Source organism: Metarhizium album (assembly GCF_000804445.1).
Source record: "Metarhizium album ARSEF 1941 chromosome Unknown scaffold_1, whole genome shotgun sequence".
Lineage (NCBI taxonomy): Eukaryota > Fungi > Ascomycota > Sordariomycetes > Hypocreales > Clavicipitaceae > Metarhizium > Metarhizium album.
This window is the reverse complement of record NW_024467575.1, coordinates 1,369,642-1,384,749: the sequence shown is the minus strand read 5'-3', so window position 1 is coordinate 1,384,749 and position 15,108 is coordinate 1,369,642. Positions and strand designations below refer to the sequence as shown.

The following is a 15,108-nucleotide window of genomic DNA, read 5'->3' as shown; positions in this document are numbered from 1 at the left end:
CGAAACAGGCTCAAACCAGGTGTAACGGAACGTTGAATAGTGCCGCGCCAGGTTTCGTTGGATGAGGCGTCTGCCGGAACTCAACAAGCCGGGATGCCGCTGCGATTTGCCATCGACCAGAAAAGAAAAGAAAAGAAAAGAAAAAGAGAAACGAAAACATGAGGATCATCATAATTCTGTGACGATCTTCGATGGCGGCGTTGATACGGGCAGAAAATGAAACCTTACCCGTCTCCCCCGAAGAATTGTCAGCAGAAACTACATGGTATCGACCCATGAAACAAGACTGAAGAAGGTAACCGCGGAGCAGGAACAGTAGAAGAATTCGCCATTTTGAACCACTAGGATTGGAAGAGTTTCTGTAGAAGGCCAACCATACTTGCCCGTCCCTCGGAAACACAGGGTGAGTGTCAATGGCCATGTCTGCCAATTCCTCCTTGGCCGTTGGATAAAGACATATTTGCTGCCTAGCACGGAGAAGGCATTTCAGTTGATCGCGGGCTACCACCATCCACGACGACGGGCTACGTCCAGCAGGCATTGACGACGCATGGCGACATGCACGTTGCTCTATTTGTCAATGTACACGAAAGGATTGCGTGACCTCGCTCGGTTCCGGCCACACCACAGCGTCGCTTGGTTGGGGGCTGGTTGCGTAACGCGACTGGGGGACAGAAGAGCAACCCTCGCCATGACGCTCATGTCCAAAAGGGCGCGGAGCATGTCTCAGGACCTGCCAAGCTTAAAACAGATTTGCAGCACTCGGTACACAGTACATGCGCCCGTTGCAACAGAGGGCCTGAACTGCAGATTGGCAAAGCTGAAGAGTTATCGGTCATTGCAAGTGTCAATACTACAACGTTGGATGTTCCGCCCGTGATGGGGTTCAGCCTCCGCTTCGACGGCGGGCCATGCGACGTCGGTTTTCACGAGGATTGCGTTGCAGTTTGACGGCATGCTCCGGCCGAAGGACCGTCAACAGCCATCAGTTGACCTGCTTATGGCTTATGGAAAGTGGGAACTGTCCTTTTATATTAGCCTGAGTGAGTCCCAGCAACGTGGGCGAGAAGGCGCACCAAGGCAACTCGTGGCCCCTGGCCCATATCCATATCCGGCTGTACGGAGCACGGAGTACCTAACGTCCTAACGTTGCTACTCCGTACTACTGTGAAGTAACCAGACCGGCTGCGACCAGCGGGAGGATGATTCGCTCCACCAACACTGCCATGTAACCTGCTCTGACCTATGCCAGGTTTGAAATGCTATTGCTATTATGTCGGCATTCGATTCGATTCAGGCACCGTCGTTGGCTGAAGCTTGCATGGCCGTGCACAAGAGATTAAACCATCCTTTCGTTGTACTAAGCAGAAGGAACGCTGTTATAGCCGGGATCTTCTATAACGTAGCCGAAGATCCTATAATAGAGTTTCGGAAATGACTGCCTTATTGGAAAAGTCTAAAACTTTATGCCGTGCATATCAAAGCGACGCAGTGGAAGGGACAGGTCACACCGTGCACAACTCGCTGGATTTGGAGGCTCGAAAATCAAAGGAAGTAGCATGATTTGCATTAATTTTCGAACCCTTTCCAGTATGCAGCCTTGGTGGCAGACGAACCCCCCTCCACCGAAAATGCCCTGATTTGCTCCACTGCTTTTCCAGCCTTGAAAATGACCTTTAAACGCCTTTGCTGTCAACTAGAGCCATCCTGATTCTCGTCTTCTTACGAGGTCATCCCACACGAATTGTGCAAATGTTGAAAAAGTCCGTTTGTATCGTATCCCTTGTACGTATTGCCCGCCCCGGGGCTGTGAACAGATATCGTCGAATGAGGAACAAAATGAGATACAAATTAACCTCGTGACAGCACGAGGGCAAGTCTAGTCTACTATTCACATCTCCGTTGCGTTTCCCTCAACGAAGGACGACCTGGGTTGATATTGAAACTGTGACACCCACGTTCATGTCGTTTCATGTTGCTGCGGACACTGAAAGCCTTACCACAGCCTGCGTGAGGACACTTAAACGGCTTCTCTCCTGTGTGGGAGTGGCTGTGTATACGAAGACTGCTAGGACGGCTGAATGCTTTGCTACACGTAGGACAGATGTATCGATCTTGACTCTGCGAGTAGGACATGCCGTGAGTGGGGTTGAGATAATGATGATGTTGCCAAGGATTGCTGCTTGACGACGGACTATACGTGATAGGAAGCGTAATAGACGGAAACGTCTGCGGTAGTGGCTGTTGGTAGAAGAGGTTCGAAATTTGGGGATGCGCAACCGTACCAGGCTGGAGAGGTGAGCGGGAGTAACCCCGAACTGTTGAAGGATTGTGGAATGCACCCATGGGCAGATTCTGTTGAGAAATATAGGGTTGACTATGCCCTTGGCTTGCGGTTACCGTTTGCCGGGGTACTTGAACTCGTCGTGCGTCGCTCTCCAGCGGCGGTGGCGTTGCTTCCAAGCCCCTACTCCATGAGAACGACCCTGTGGAGAAATGTCTTGATGATTTCGTTGTCCGGGAACTATGACTATCGAAAGAGGAATCAGACCCTAAAGGTGGCGTGGGAGGAAGACCCTTTGACTGAGGTAGGTGCTGCGCATAGCTAGAGCTTAGACAACTTTCATGGTTGACAAACGAAGTCTCTTGTCGGCGAGAATCTCCTCGGACGGGCCATGTTAGTCTCTCAAATGAAGATGGTAACAGTTTCACAGCTGTATTTCCAATTCCATACCATCAGTGAGAGGTGACTCAGAGGTAGAGTCTGGAGATGCAATACTCGTCGGGGATCCGGCGTCAGCAATCCCCAAGAGTCTAGAAATAGAAGGCAACGAGCATTTGGTTTCCTCCATTGGCGGTGATGGGGGTGTCTGTGGCGCATAACGGCAGAGGTCACTCTGCAAAAAAGAGTGATGACGTGCTACTGAGTATATAGCCATATCATAAGGCGATGAATGGTGAAAAAAATCGTGACCCGATGTTGTGTAATTAACAAAAAGCCTCGAGCGAAGTGGCGTGGGTCTTGCCGTTGAATGTCCGTTGTTGGGTGTGGTATAGTCCTCAGTCCTCAGTCGAGTGGAAGGGTGCGAGGAAGCTGTCCAAAGAAATGAAACATACGGGTGGGCTGTTCTCTGCCAACTTGTTGCTTTGTCAAAGTATCCTCGAGTCGGCTGTTGACATGTTCAAATGGCGGTTCGGAGCACAGGGCTGGATGGGGATTAACCTGGTATAAGTAAGTCTGCCCGAGTCCCGCACAAGACGAACAAAGTGCATAACAAGTTAATTAGACCGCCACCTGATAAATCGGGAGTACTGTAAATCAGATCTGGGGAGGGGGAAGGACATGCCCCAAACCCACCCCAGATCCCTGGCGTCTTAAAATGCAAGCCTATCTGTCACAAGTTGCCAGTGGGCCAGTTTGGCTGAACGATTTGTCAAGAACCCGAAGACAACTCTGGGACGAAAAGTTGGAAGAGGCTCAGGGAGATGGTGGGGCGACGAGGCGACTGGAAACTGGATGAGAAGGACGGAGTGACACAAGCCATGATGCCCGTCACAAATTCCCATCACTGATAGAGCCCCAGGCTTGTTAGACCAAGTAACCAGGAGGTGTAGGTGTGTGGCTGTCGCGGGAGGGAGGCCTGGGGGGTTGAACCGCGGGCCGGCCAGACGGAGAAGGGGTGTGTGGCAATCCTGCCTGTCACCATATGCAGCTTGAGCCTTCAGGCGACCTTTCTCTTGCATGCTCGACGTCTTGGTGCCGCGGATTGGCATCGTCGTTGCAGTTGGCGGCGACAACACAGGCTCCATTGAATGTCGCCGGGGTCCGTTTCTGGTCAAAACGGTGACGACGGATAGGCTCAATGCATGCCTCCAGCCCAACTCGGGATCCTGGAGGAAGTCGACACGATTTGCGGAGGAGTCGGCAGCGGACAAGGCCCTGTGCGACCGGGTGGTCAAGCTGATCTTTTGCCGGGCAAGGCTTCCTGACCGTACAATCCAATACAGGCTTGGCTAAGTCGGTAGCACTCTTGCAGTGTTGCGAGTTGTGTTTGGTTGGTTTCGCTCTGGATTTTGACTACGCAATGCATTGAGGAGGACCATGATCGGATTGCGGTAGTGTTTCGGATTTCCCCCAAGCCGTTACGGGGGCCAGAAGCCTACCCCGTGATGTTCCAATTCTACACCTAGGCCGATGATTAGGCGTGACGAGAATTGTCAGTTCAGGAGGCTCATGTTCAGCGGACGGACGCAATGTCGTGGCAAATATCTGGGAGTCTGTCAGTCGCCCTTCAAATGTGTGTTTCCGCAACCAAAACCCGGGCAGCCAACATGGCATATATCGTACATTGACCAGCTGTTGTGCGGATGATGGGGTCCCCTCAGCACTATGGCGCCGCTTGATTTAGGACAAGGCCGTGGGCCGTGGCCATGATAGTTGGGTTAGATTGAGACCTATAGCATCCACTGCTATGCTATAGTGGGAGTGCGTCGAGCACCACGATACTGTTTGCTGACATTGTCCTGCAGGCCGTCATTGCGTTCAATTTGATAGCCCAACTTTCGTTTGGTGTGCAAACACCTTGAATCCTGCCCGTTTGGAATGGGGGTAATGCTGGCATTCTTTTGCATATCTGAGCATACATTTGTGAGAGCCCAATAAGAGACGAAAACGAATGTTGACATCACTGAATACAACCAATGCATGCCTTCCATTGACTGGTTTGTGAGGTTTCCAAGATATAGATGAGTGCGCTCAGATCTAGAAATGCTGATCTGCCCATGGAGAGAAGCCTAAAGTGGCAGCGATGTGGTCCTGTCCGAATTAACTCAGAAAAAGATCAGCATGTCTGTGCTCGCCTGGCGGCAGTGCCACACAGGAATGGCGTGGCCAGAGGCCACTTTTTATGTGTGTTGACACACTCATATCTTGTGACAGGCAGCCATCAGCCGATGTCAATTCCGCACCTTGAATCTGCCACGACGGGATGATGAGGAGGGAAAAGGAAACCCCCGCCTGTGCGACAGAACGGCTGGTCTAGGAATTTATTGTGTCTATTATTCCAGTGCGACGAACGTGTACGAACCATAGAACACGGTGGCCTCAGGTACAGTCGACATGCCGAATATGATGTCTGCGCATATCCAGGATGAAAAGGTACTACCAGGAGTACTGTTTCTGTACGACGGCAAGGAGCACGTACAGGTAGGAACTTCGTTTCTCGGGGAACCTTGGCGCTAACAATCCTAAATGCCGCTATGCTACGCAGCAAAGCTCGTGTGACTTTGTCGCTCCGGGCCGGTCTCTGTGGTTCCGCTGGGGTGAGTGGGATGACGGTCTGACGTTAGGGAAGGGGTATCGCGATTGGTCTATGCCCTTGAGATCCCAATGACCATCCTTCCAGGTGGACTGTAACGGCGGGGTGACTTGCAGAAATGTAAATATACGGAGTATGGATAGCAGCTATCTGGCGTCATTTGGGACCTTGAATACAAATGTTCTTCTCGCCATGGTTGAGTATGGCTAGAGCATGCATGACATCTTTTTGTGCACGCCAAAATCGTGCAACAAACAGTTGAATGTGTGAACTGCTCAATGTTAGACAAGAACTGATTGGTCGTTGAATAGCTATTAGGTAACTTACCGGGGAACGATGATGGAGAGACTTGAGGCGCTGATGGTTGACGGAGACTTGACAATAGAGGGGGAGAGAGGGCAGTCAGGATGCCAAGACGAGGATGACGCCGCCGTTATGGCGGGTTGAGACGAGGAATGGTCTTGCACGTGCAAAGCTGAATTGGCGGAAGCGTTGGCAGCTCGAGCATTCATCATCAACGATGCCCGTCTGGAGTCTGGACAGCTGCGCTGGTTCCTGGCAGCAAGGCGCATATTGCATGCGTCTACTCCGTACTCCGTACTCCGTACACGTATTGTGACAAACTTGCACGCACATCCCGCTTGGAAGGTGCGACCATCAACTGGATCAACTGGCGCAGCAGGCAGGCTCGACAGCTCTGCGTCCGAGGATGGAAACTGGGAAGGACTGTCTCACACTTCTTTCTTTATTGGAAAGGCAACGTGAAGTAGGATTCATGGGACGGAAGCCGCTCGAGATGTTAGGTCCATTCAGATAACTCGGGGATCAACCAATTGTTCAAGTTGTTTGGTGCTAAGCCTGCGGGGAACACATGGTGCAGATGGGAGGACACGCATGGCGGCATGGGCCAAGGCCCCAGTAAGTACATAGGTACATGCATGCAACGGAGTAGACTTCCCAAAATGCAGAAAAGAATACGTTAAGGCTTTCACAATTAGGGTTGGGATCCACGTCTGAAGCATAACGAAACCGTCTTATCTTTCCTTTCTTTTTCTTTTCTTTTCTGGAGGCCGTCCTCCAGCGATTTCTTGAGACTTGCAAGATCCTCAGATTCTCTTGGCTTGTGGTTGACATGGGCAGGTGTAGCACCTTTGCCGGGTATTTTTTTCTTCTCTGGCACCCAGGTAAGCCGTTTTTCTCAGTGCCTGGAGCAATAATACATTGGCGAGCCACTCACTACGGAGTACTCCGTCATTATATGTCCCAACGTGCCAAGAGCAGGGGGTTCCTGATAGCCCCCGGGGGGACGATGGCAGGCTCGGAGCACCATCACCGTTCAATGTTACGAGGAGTCAGTCACCAAGGTCACATAGCCCATCCAGCCTCACACCCTCATCAAAGGCTATTAAAGCTGCCTTCTCGACTCCTGTTGACCGGTAGACAAGCCAGACACTCGAGAGCTCGACTTTGCAGCACCAAGAAAGTCTGCTGCCATGGCAGCGCCGGTCGCCCAATAACGCCTAATCGAAGATGTCACTCATTGCAGATAGGACCGCAGTCAGCTGCTAATGGGCCATTGGCCACGGGTTAGATGTTTGCTCCGGTCCTGGGAGCCGGGTGAATGGAAACAGATGTCATGTCGTACTGCATGACATAAACAGGCTTGAAGCGATGACAAGAGAACAGACAGAGGCTGCGCATCACTTCCGCTCTTGATGCAGATTCCAGGCAAAGATCTGCCGTGCCAACCCACGCGACGGGTGGGGAGCTCAGCACCACTAGCCCTGCAACAGCGACACTGTAATACATGCACATACTGCACCAGTTGACCTGACTTGTGTGTTGATAGAGGAACCCGGGTGACTGGCGCGTTCGACCTTGCAACTGAAAGCTAAACCAACCAACCTGGCTTAGCCGGCCAAGCTGAGCTTGAAAGAAACACATGGTGTTCAAACTCAAACTTGGACGACTAAATCAACATAATGGGAGGATAAGACTTTCGGTATGAGCATGTCTCTTGGGAAGAGATAATAAATCTACCGAGTGTTCTCAAGTACTAATTACTTACCTACTTAAGGTACTTAAGTACTTAGAGTACTGACTTAATACTTCATCAAGGTACCTACCTAGGTACTTAAGTACCTAGGGTCCCGAGTGCGCCACGCCGACAGTCGACTGTTCCGCCGAGTGGGGGTACCACGGTCTGTCCAGGCCGGACCTCGATAGCCCGGGTAGATGCAGCCGCGAAACGCAAAACGCAAAGACGAGGCCTTATCCTCTGCATCGCCCGCCATGCATGCTGCTCCGTCTACTTGGAAATTCCAGACGCAGCAAACCGCCAGGGCCGGCCGCAGCCGCGGACCTGACTCACCAGAGTCTCCAGTTGACCCGACGAACGCGCCATCGAAGCCCTGTCACAACTGTCGGCGACAACGGCTCCGGTGTGATCGCTCATACCCATACTGTAACAAATGCGCGGCCACTGGGAAGGAATGTCTTGGGTATGGGAAACTGTTTCGGTGGACCGGCGCCGTGGCAAGCCGCGGCAAGCTTGCTTGGAGGACGTCGAGTGCTCCTGTGGACGCGGCTCGAGAGCCTGCCGCTCCAGCAACACCACAGGCCGACAAGAAGCCAAATCTGCATCATCCTACGCCCATCAAGTCGTCGCCTCCCGACTTGGGCCTTGCCCGTGACGTGGGAGCCCGGGCTGACTTTTCCATGCCAGAGCATACGAGCCATGTGCAGCTGCTTCTGACATCACCCTCGGCCGAGCGTCTTGTGGCCAGTCCATGGCCTTTGGCTGATCCTCTCTATCAAGATATGCAGCATGCTCATCGGTATTACCTGTCGTATTGTAAGTTTTGCCCATATTCGTGCACACCTCTTGTTGATGATGGTCTGGTCCGCTCACACATTCCATCCCCACAGTTACCAATCGACTCTGTAAAGATCTTGTATTCCAAGACATTCCGGAACGCAATCCGTTTCGTGGGCTGCTTCCATTGACAAGGGTCCATCCGCTCTTGCGACACATTATAGTCGCTGCATCGGCGGCTCACATGTCCAACTTGGTTCGTGCTCCGCTAGTAAATTACCACAAAGATGCAGACGACGGCGTCTCGGCCGGCATTGAACGAGCATCACGTTGCGCTCTTCAGGATGCTCTGGTGGCCAAATCCACGGCGTTGACCTTGATGCGCGGTGCTGTGGAAGACATCAACACAACTGGGCCCGATGTCGTGCTTGCTGCCGCTCTCTTCTTTATCAACGTTGAGTTGATTGAGTCGGGGAAACACGGCTGGAAGGCTCATCTCGAGGCGGCCGGCAGAATTATGTGCCTGTTACAACCTGATGTCGTGGCAGATACTGCGTTACGAGACTACTTGTTGTCTGATTGCTTCATGTAAGTTGAAAACAACATCGCAACTGTCTCCGCTAGCCTGGACTGACGTTTTGGAAAGTTACTTCGTCCTGGCCTCTGCCTTCATGCCTGCGGCGTCGCCTTTTGACGTCCAATCCTACTTCCAGCCATCGCAGATCCCCTCCATACTCCGAAGAGCCGCCGACAACAGCTACTTTTGCTGCCCTCCCGAAATTCTCACCATTCTGTATTCTGCTTCTCAACTATCCAATGTACCCCCGGACGTCGCGTCTGAGGACGACATCCGCGCAGCAGGCCTAGTCCTCATCCAGCAAGCTCAAGCTTTCAACATCAAGTCCTGGGCCAATGGCATTCGAAATTTGTCTTATCTACGAAACGTACCGGTCCAAAGCAGAATTCACACAGGGTCTGCTCACCGCCTCGCAGCGTGCTTGTATATTTTGCAGGCGGTTCCGTCCATGAGCAACATCAAGGATCACCGTGAGATGGTTGAGGCGCTGAGCTGTGAGACATTTGAGCATCTGTCCAGCATTCCCGACGACGACCCAAACTTCAAGGCTACGGCCTGGCCAACGTTTATTGCGGGAGCCGAAGCCGCCGGTCGTGCTAGAAGAGAATGGGTCATCCACAGATTGCAGCGGCTTGTGAGATGTTGCCCATGGGGTTTTATATACACGGCTATGGAGACTTTGCAAACCATTTGGGACCTGGAAAACACAGGTCAGCGAACCAAGAGTTGGGTCCATACTTTGAAGGACCCGCAGATGAACTTTCTTATTGTATGAGAGCACCGCATTATGACATTACGAGGAGCAGGGTTGAGCTGAAGTGGCATCCTCATGGGTGACGCATTCACTATATTAGGGCGTCTTGGTCAAACCGACTCATCGCACTGACACAGTTTGGCCGACCATTTAACGTGGATTAATCGCTGTTGGTGATAGAGGATCAAAGAGCCATGAACATATTTCACAGTGTTGAAATGGGAGCCAAGAATTTCGGACTGCGTATTTTCAAGCTCGCGGCAAGTACGTTGTCTCAACAGCTTCAGCTTCGTTGGCGATGAGGCCGAGGCTGGTGAAGACGGCCTTGTTCCGTTCTGCCGTTCTGACCCCCTCTACAAAATGTCTTGTCCGAAGAGCAGAGTTGTTTGTTGGATACTCTTGACGTGTTGGATACAATATCCAACTGCTTTTTAGGATTCGCTGGTCCTGCCGGAGACTATGACTTGGTCAAAAAAGCTGTCTACGATTTCGGACCCGAGTTCTCCTCCAATATCTTGCCCAGAAGCCAAGTTGTCCATTTAGTGGCTCCTCAGTTCCTCTGCGCGTTTTGCCGCCGTCGTGGCGTGGTGGCCCCTTTGGCTTTAGTTTTGATACGAGTGATCGCAGCGGCATCTAAAACCCTGCAGAGGCTTACATCGCAGCGCCCTACTCGTCTACCATGAAAAGCTTCGTGATTTGGACGCCATCGCTGACGGCCAGAAAACCGAATACTCGCTTCAAGCCCTCGTCAGCCATACCATGCCAGTATCGAAACCATGGAACGAGACTATGCTGTCAACAAGCTGCTGTCAACGTAGCAAGCTATAGTACCCTGCACCAGGAATCTGCCCACCAAGGACACAACAGAGCGATCGTCATATCCGCCAACGTGGACGTTGGTTTCGGCTGATCCGCCGCCCCGGGGAGAAATCCACGTCGGCAACTTCCAGAAGCATGCCCAGCTGTCCCGGTCACGCCGACTCTACGCCCCGACCAAGTCCTCTCCATCACCCATGCCAGATTCATCCTTTGCATTGTTGGACAGAATCACCTTCTGAAGGAGAGCGGACGCTATTTGTGGATGCCCTCCAAATGGACGGAAAGCACGCCTTTCAACGATGATGACAGGTGTACGTAGAAGGTCCAATCAGACGACAGCCGAGACATTGTGTGGAACCACATATACTTTAATTATATAGGAAAATAACATACAAAAGTTAGTACTTATTAGTTCCTTTAATACCCTGTATATCCACCTTAGGACGCTCTAACAGCTAGCCTTTAAGGCGCCCCCCAAGCACTCACGATAGCACAAACACAGTGCTGGGCGCCTTGCATGAGAATTAGCACTTGATCTAACCCTAACCCCAGCCCCACAACCCACTTTTACAACTGTCAGAGATTAACTACCTCACGGCTGCAGCCCCTGTCAGGTCACGGGTGGTTGATAAAACAGGGGTTAGAGTGTAATGACTGCTTGTTTGTGGACTGTGGCTTCATTGGCTGGGGGAGGAACTGCAGATGCTTTGCGAGCTTTGTCTTGTCGCAGCGAATTTTCGGCGCCACTTGAGACGCTTAGTGACCAGTTCAAGAGTTGTCTCGTGACGCTGGTGGATTTGAGGAAGAAACAAAAAGTGACAGGTCAGTTTCAGTACCCTTGCCGACTTCCCACGGGCTTGACGATTCTGTGAGTCGCCTTTGTATGTGTTACGGAGTACGGAGTACGTACTCCGTATGCGGCTGAGACCACAACACGCGCAGACGCTGGACCGGTCGAGCTTTTCATTTGCTTTGCGATGTAAGGTCCCGCCCATTTGATTTACTGTGTACTCCGTATTTTGGAGTAGATTATTTCCCAAGAAGAGACACAGGGCTCAAACGCGTCCGAAAAGGCCCTTTTGACCGGGCCAATAGAAGAGGAGTGAATCACGCGGCCCAGGTTTCTTCAATGCGTGCTTAAGTAAGTGCTTAGTAGGTATGGACTACTCATGCAAGAATACGCGAGTAGCGGAAGTGTCTTCGAGTCCTTCTCCCACGTGGCAAGATGCTTGCTCACGTACAGAGGTCAGTCAGCCCGGCAGCTTGCTGAGGCTGCGGTCGCAGACCCGCCTACTTCCCTGATGTTGTCACCTCGTCTTATCGATAGACCCCAACATTTAATCTAACCGGTCGCCCGCCGCCTGCCGCCTGCCGCCTGCCGCCTCCATGGACTTTTAACCATTTTCCATCTGCCTCACTTCCCCGGACAGTGACTTGGTCGGGAACATCATCGACATGTCCCAGCCAAAGTACACCGTGTTTGTGAGGGTGCCTATACCCAGGGGAGACTTTGTTGACCCTCCTCCGGTAAGTTCGGTTTCTGACGGCGTCACCATTGGCCGCCTCTTGCAACCGCTTCTGACCCGTGCGCAGGTCCATTGGGATTTGTCCAAAGACGAGGCCTTGTGGAAGATACTCTCTGGTGCGGCGCAAAAAGAGGTTGACTGTAGGCTCACCTTTCCCATGCACCCACAATTTGACAGTCGGTGTGACGCTGACCAGAAGCTATGCAGGGACTCAGGTGTATGTGAAACCGCCATTCGCCGTCCTACATTCGACTCCTGATCATGTTGCAGTGCTGAACGATTCGATGTCCCTGTCGATTTCCTCCTTAAACAAGTCGCCTACTTGACTGAAAGGCATGCGTCGCAGGTTCGAGCTCAAGTCCGAAAGGCTACTGCCGCGGCCAAAGGCTCAGCTGCCCCGTCTCCCATCCCTGGTGCAGAACCGACCGGGTCATCCCATCCACGAGCACCGTCTGCTCTGTCAGGACGTCGAGACTCGGTAATGCCGCGCTATGATTGTACTCCAAGTGGAACGCCCGTCTCGCTACCTTCACGTCCAAATATGAGTCGGGATACGTCTGCCCACACGACGATTCTCAAGGATGTCGCTACTTCATCTTCCCCGCGTCATGTTTCGTCATTTCCTGGCAGAGCCATTGATCCGGCAGGCAGAAAAAGACTCTCCTCATTACCCATACAGTCACCAACACCAAAATCACCCGAACCGCAGACCGACCAACGCCGTGATGAAACAGCTTCTCCAGGGCCTGCTGAATCCAGCTCCAACGAATCGTCCGACGACGAATCCAGTCCCGCACAGTCTCGAATCATTCGTCGTCCACCACGATTTCAACCACAGGAAGCCGCTGAAACGTATCGCGATGATGGAGACGATGAATCGGAGCCTGCGTTTCAACCACTCCAGGCATTAGATCAGCCAGGCCAGGACCTAGCCTCTACACTGAGAGGAGACGGACGAGTGTCTGGTCGACGAAATCACAAGAATTCCATGCGGGAATATATTCGCCAATCTCAGACGTCTGATGATTCGTCTACAGGCTCACCTACAGCGGTACCAAGGTCTAAGTCGAAAGAATCCAAAATACCAGGGCCACTCTCTCCACGGCGCACCACCGAGCTGGCTGGACGTAGTCTTAGCGGCCAGGCAAAGGCAGGTTCTCATGAGGGCAGTGATGGAACTCCCAGCATGGGGAGTAGCTTTAGCGATTTGGATGGTAGGTGCAACGACGGCACAAGCGAAATTGGGGTCTGTGCTTATACTGACAACATATAGACGCATCTGTGACTCAGTCTGCTCTCGAGGAGGCTCTAGCGAGCCACATGGGTCGAGGCGCCAGTAGCCGGTTTAGTATCAGTCAAGCTTTCAGAAGTCGCTACACTTCAAGCAAAAGCTAGATTTCCGCTTGAGAATGGAGAAGCAGTGGGCAGGCGTTTTGGAAGGGGTTATGTGCAACGAAGCCAGGACTTTGGGCGGCTCTTTTTGTGTCAATATTATGCAAGACATTCAACATTGTGACTCTCATTGTAGCAGGACAAAGTTCTTAAGTACATACGAATGACTTTTGGATTCTAATTATGCGAACGCCTATTGTAATTTGGGACGACTTGAGATGGGATGCGTGACCGCGGACTGCGGACGTTGACCAAGTTTGCACCCGCCGGACAGGTGGCACCGCATGGGCTCTGTTTGCAACGTCAACGGGCTCGGCGGCTCAAAACTGCTTTCACTCGGCTGTTGCTTGTTCCATACATTTCAACGCAGCCTCTGCAAGACTTCAAACAATCGGCGCCATGTTTCGTCGCCACTGGTCTGGCCTACCCAAAGATGTGACCTTTCCATCCAACCTGGAAGGCTTGGGGTCTGCTGTAGCCACGTCTACGTACTGTACAGCCAATTGTCTAATACAAAAATAGGTACTTTGTCGACGACAGCGACGAAATACGGTCCATCGAGGATCCAAAGCAGTATTTTAAATTCTTTCTCAACAAGAATGCGAGAATCAACCAGCGCCAGAGGTTCGCATTTGACAGTTCGTTTATCTCTTATCCGAGACGGGAGAAAAATAAACAAAAAAAAAGCTGTAACTGAGCCGTGGCGATTAGATGCTTTGGAGGACATAATTCATCAGCGTCTCACTGCTGAAGGACTGGAAAAGATTGCCCTACCCCCGGGGAGAACCACCTCGCAAAGCCACATACCCGTGTTTGCAACTCCCGACCTGGCTCTGAAAACTCGGATCCTCCTATTCTTCGGCGAACCCAACAAAGCCTTGGGCATGCTGGCCGGCCGCGTGGCCAACGGGCCCGGTGGCATCAACAAAGGCTCTTTGGTCTCCGTCGTCCAAGAGCTGAAAAAACAAGCCTCCTCCGACAAAAATGTGTCGCCGCCTGGCATCTTCATCGCCAACACGGGTCAGTTGTACTGGTGGCCCGACGGTGGCCGTAACCTGACTGCAACCGACAGCACGGCGATCCCCTTGCCGAGCCTTGTCCACACCGGAAGACGCTATGTTCCCGGCATCAACAGCGTGGCAGGCCATGAGACGCCAGAGTCACACGTCGCGTCCGTTTTCAACACCCTCCGCGGGCTGATGGGCGAGGGAGCAAAGGTCAGCCTGGTAGCCGTCGGGCAGAGCTGCGAACTGGTGACCGACTTCTTGGAGAGCAAGTCCAACTGGCACGCCTGGGAAGGCCGTCTCGACGCCATGCTCCTCCTGGGCACCGTCTACCCAGCGGATAGTCTGACGAACCGTGGGCTTCGGGACTTTCTGGCAAAGGTACGTCGTAGCCGCGACCCTTCTCGAAAGTGCGCGCTGACGAAGCTCTCCAGCGCACCCGCGCGTACATTGTTTCCACGCAGCCGCTGGACACCCCGCTCGCGCCCCCTTCTGGCAACGAGGACGAACAAATCCCTGCTTTTGGGTGTCCGTGCTACTCTTCCTCTGAGCCGTTCTACATCGAGATGGTCCTCATACGTGCTCTCAAACCAGCCCTTGGGTACCTGGAATCTGTGGCCCTGACCCCGGGATATGAGAACGACGACATTGTAGTGGCGGGGAAGCCCAAGCAGGAGAGTGCTGACGACAACTGGGAGAAGCTAGCTGACTGGGAAAGGCCAACTGTCGGGTTCGGGAATGCAGAATTCATCAGGTAAGAGGTGAAGAATCAGAAGCGGGGGAGGAAGTTCCTGGAGACGGGGAAGCTTGTGACGCCGATTCGTCCGCCGACGGAGACGACTTGGTCTCCTAAGAAGCGGTACAACCAGCACGCCGGGCCAAGCACATGGTCAGGAGATAGTT

At 52.6% G+C, this 15,108-nt stretch overlaps 2 protein-coding genes across 2 annotated transcripts; both read left to right on the top strand.

Moving 5' to 3' along the window:
• Positions 1–7,610: 7,610 nt before the first annotated feature.
• Positions 7,611–9,485, top strand: MAM_00381 (acriflavine sensitivity control protein acr-2; the record flags this gene model as incomplete). The annotated part of the gene is made up of 3 exons (XM_040819180.1): positions 7,611–8,172; positions 8,358–8,721; positions 8,780–9,485. The coding sequence occupies 3 exons, from the start codon at positions 7,611–7,613 to the stop codon at positions 9,483–9,485; spliced, it is 1,632 nt and encodes a 543-aa protein (XP_040682445.1).
• A 2,253-nt stretch (positions 9,486–11,738) lies between these two features.
• MAM_00380 (uncharacterized protein) lies at positions 11,739–14,963 on the top strand (the record flags this gene model as incomplete). The annotated part of the gene is made up of 8 exons (XM_040819179.1): positions 11,739–11,810; positions 11,877–11,949; positions 11,987–12,026; positions 12,080–13,023; positions 13,083–13,152; positions 13,724–13,839; positions 13,913–14,586; positions 14,640–14,963. The coding sequence occupies 8 exons, from the start codon at positions 11,739–11,741 to the stop codon at positions 14,961–14,963; spliced, it is 2,313 nt and encodes a 770-aa protein (XP_040682444.1).
• Between the last annotated feature and the right edge of the window lie 145 nt (positions 14,964–15,108).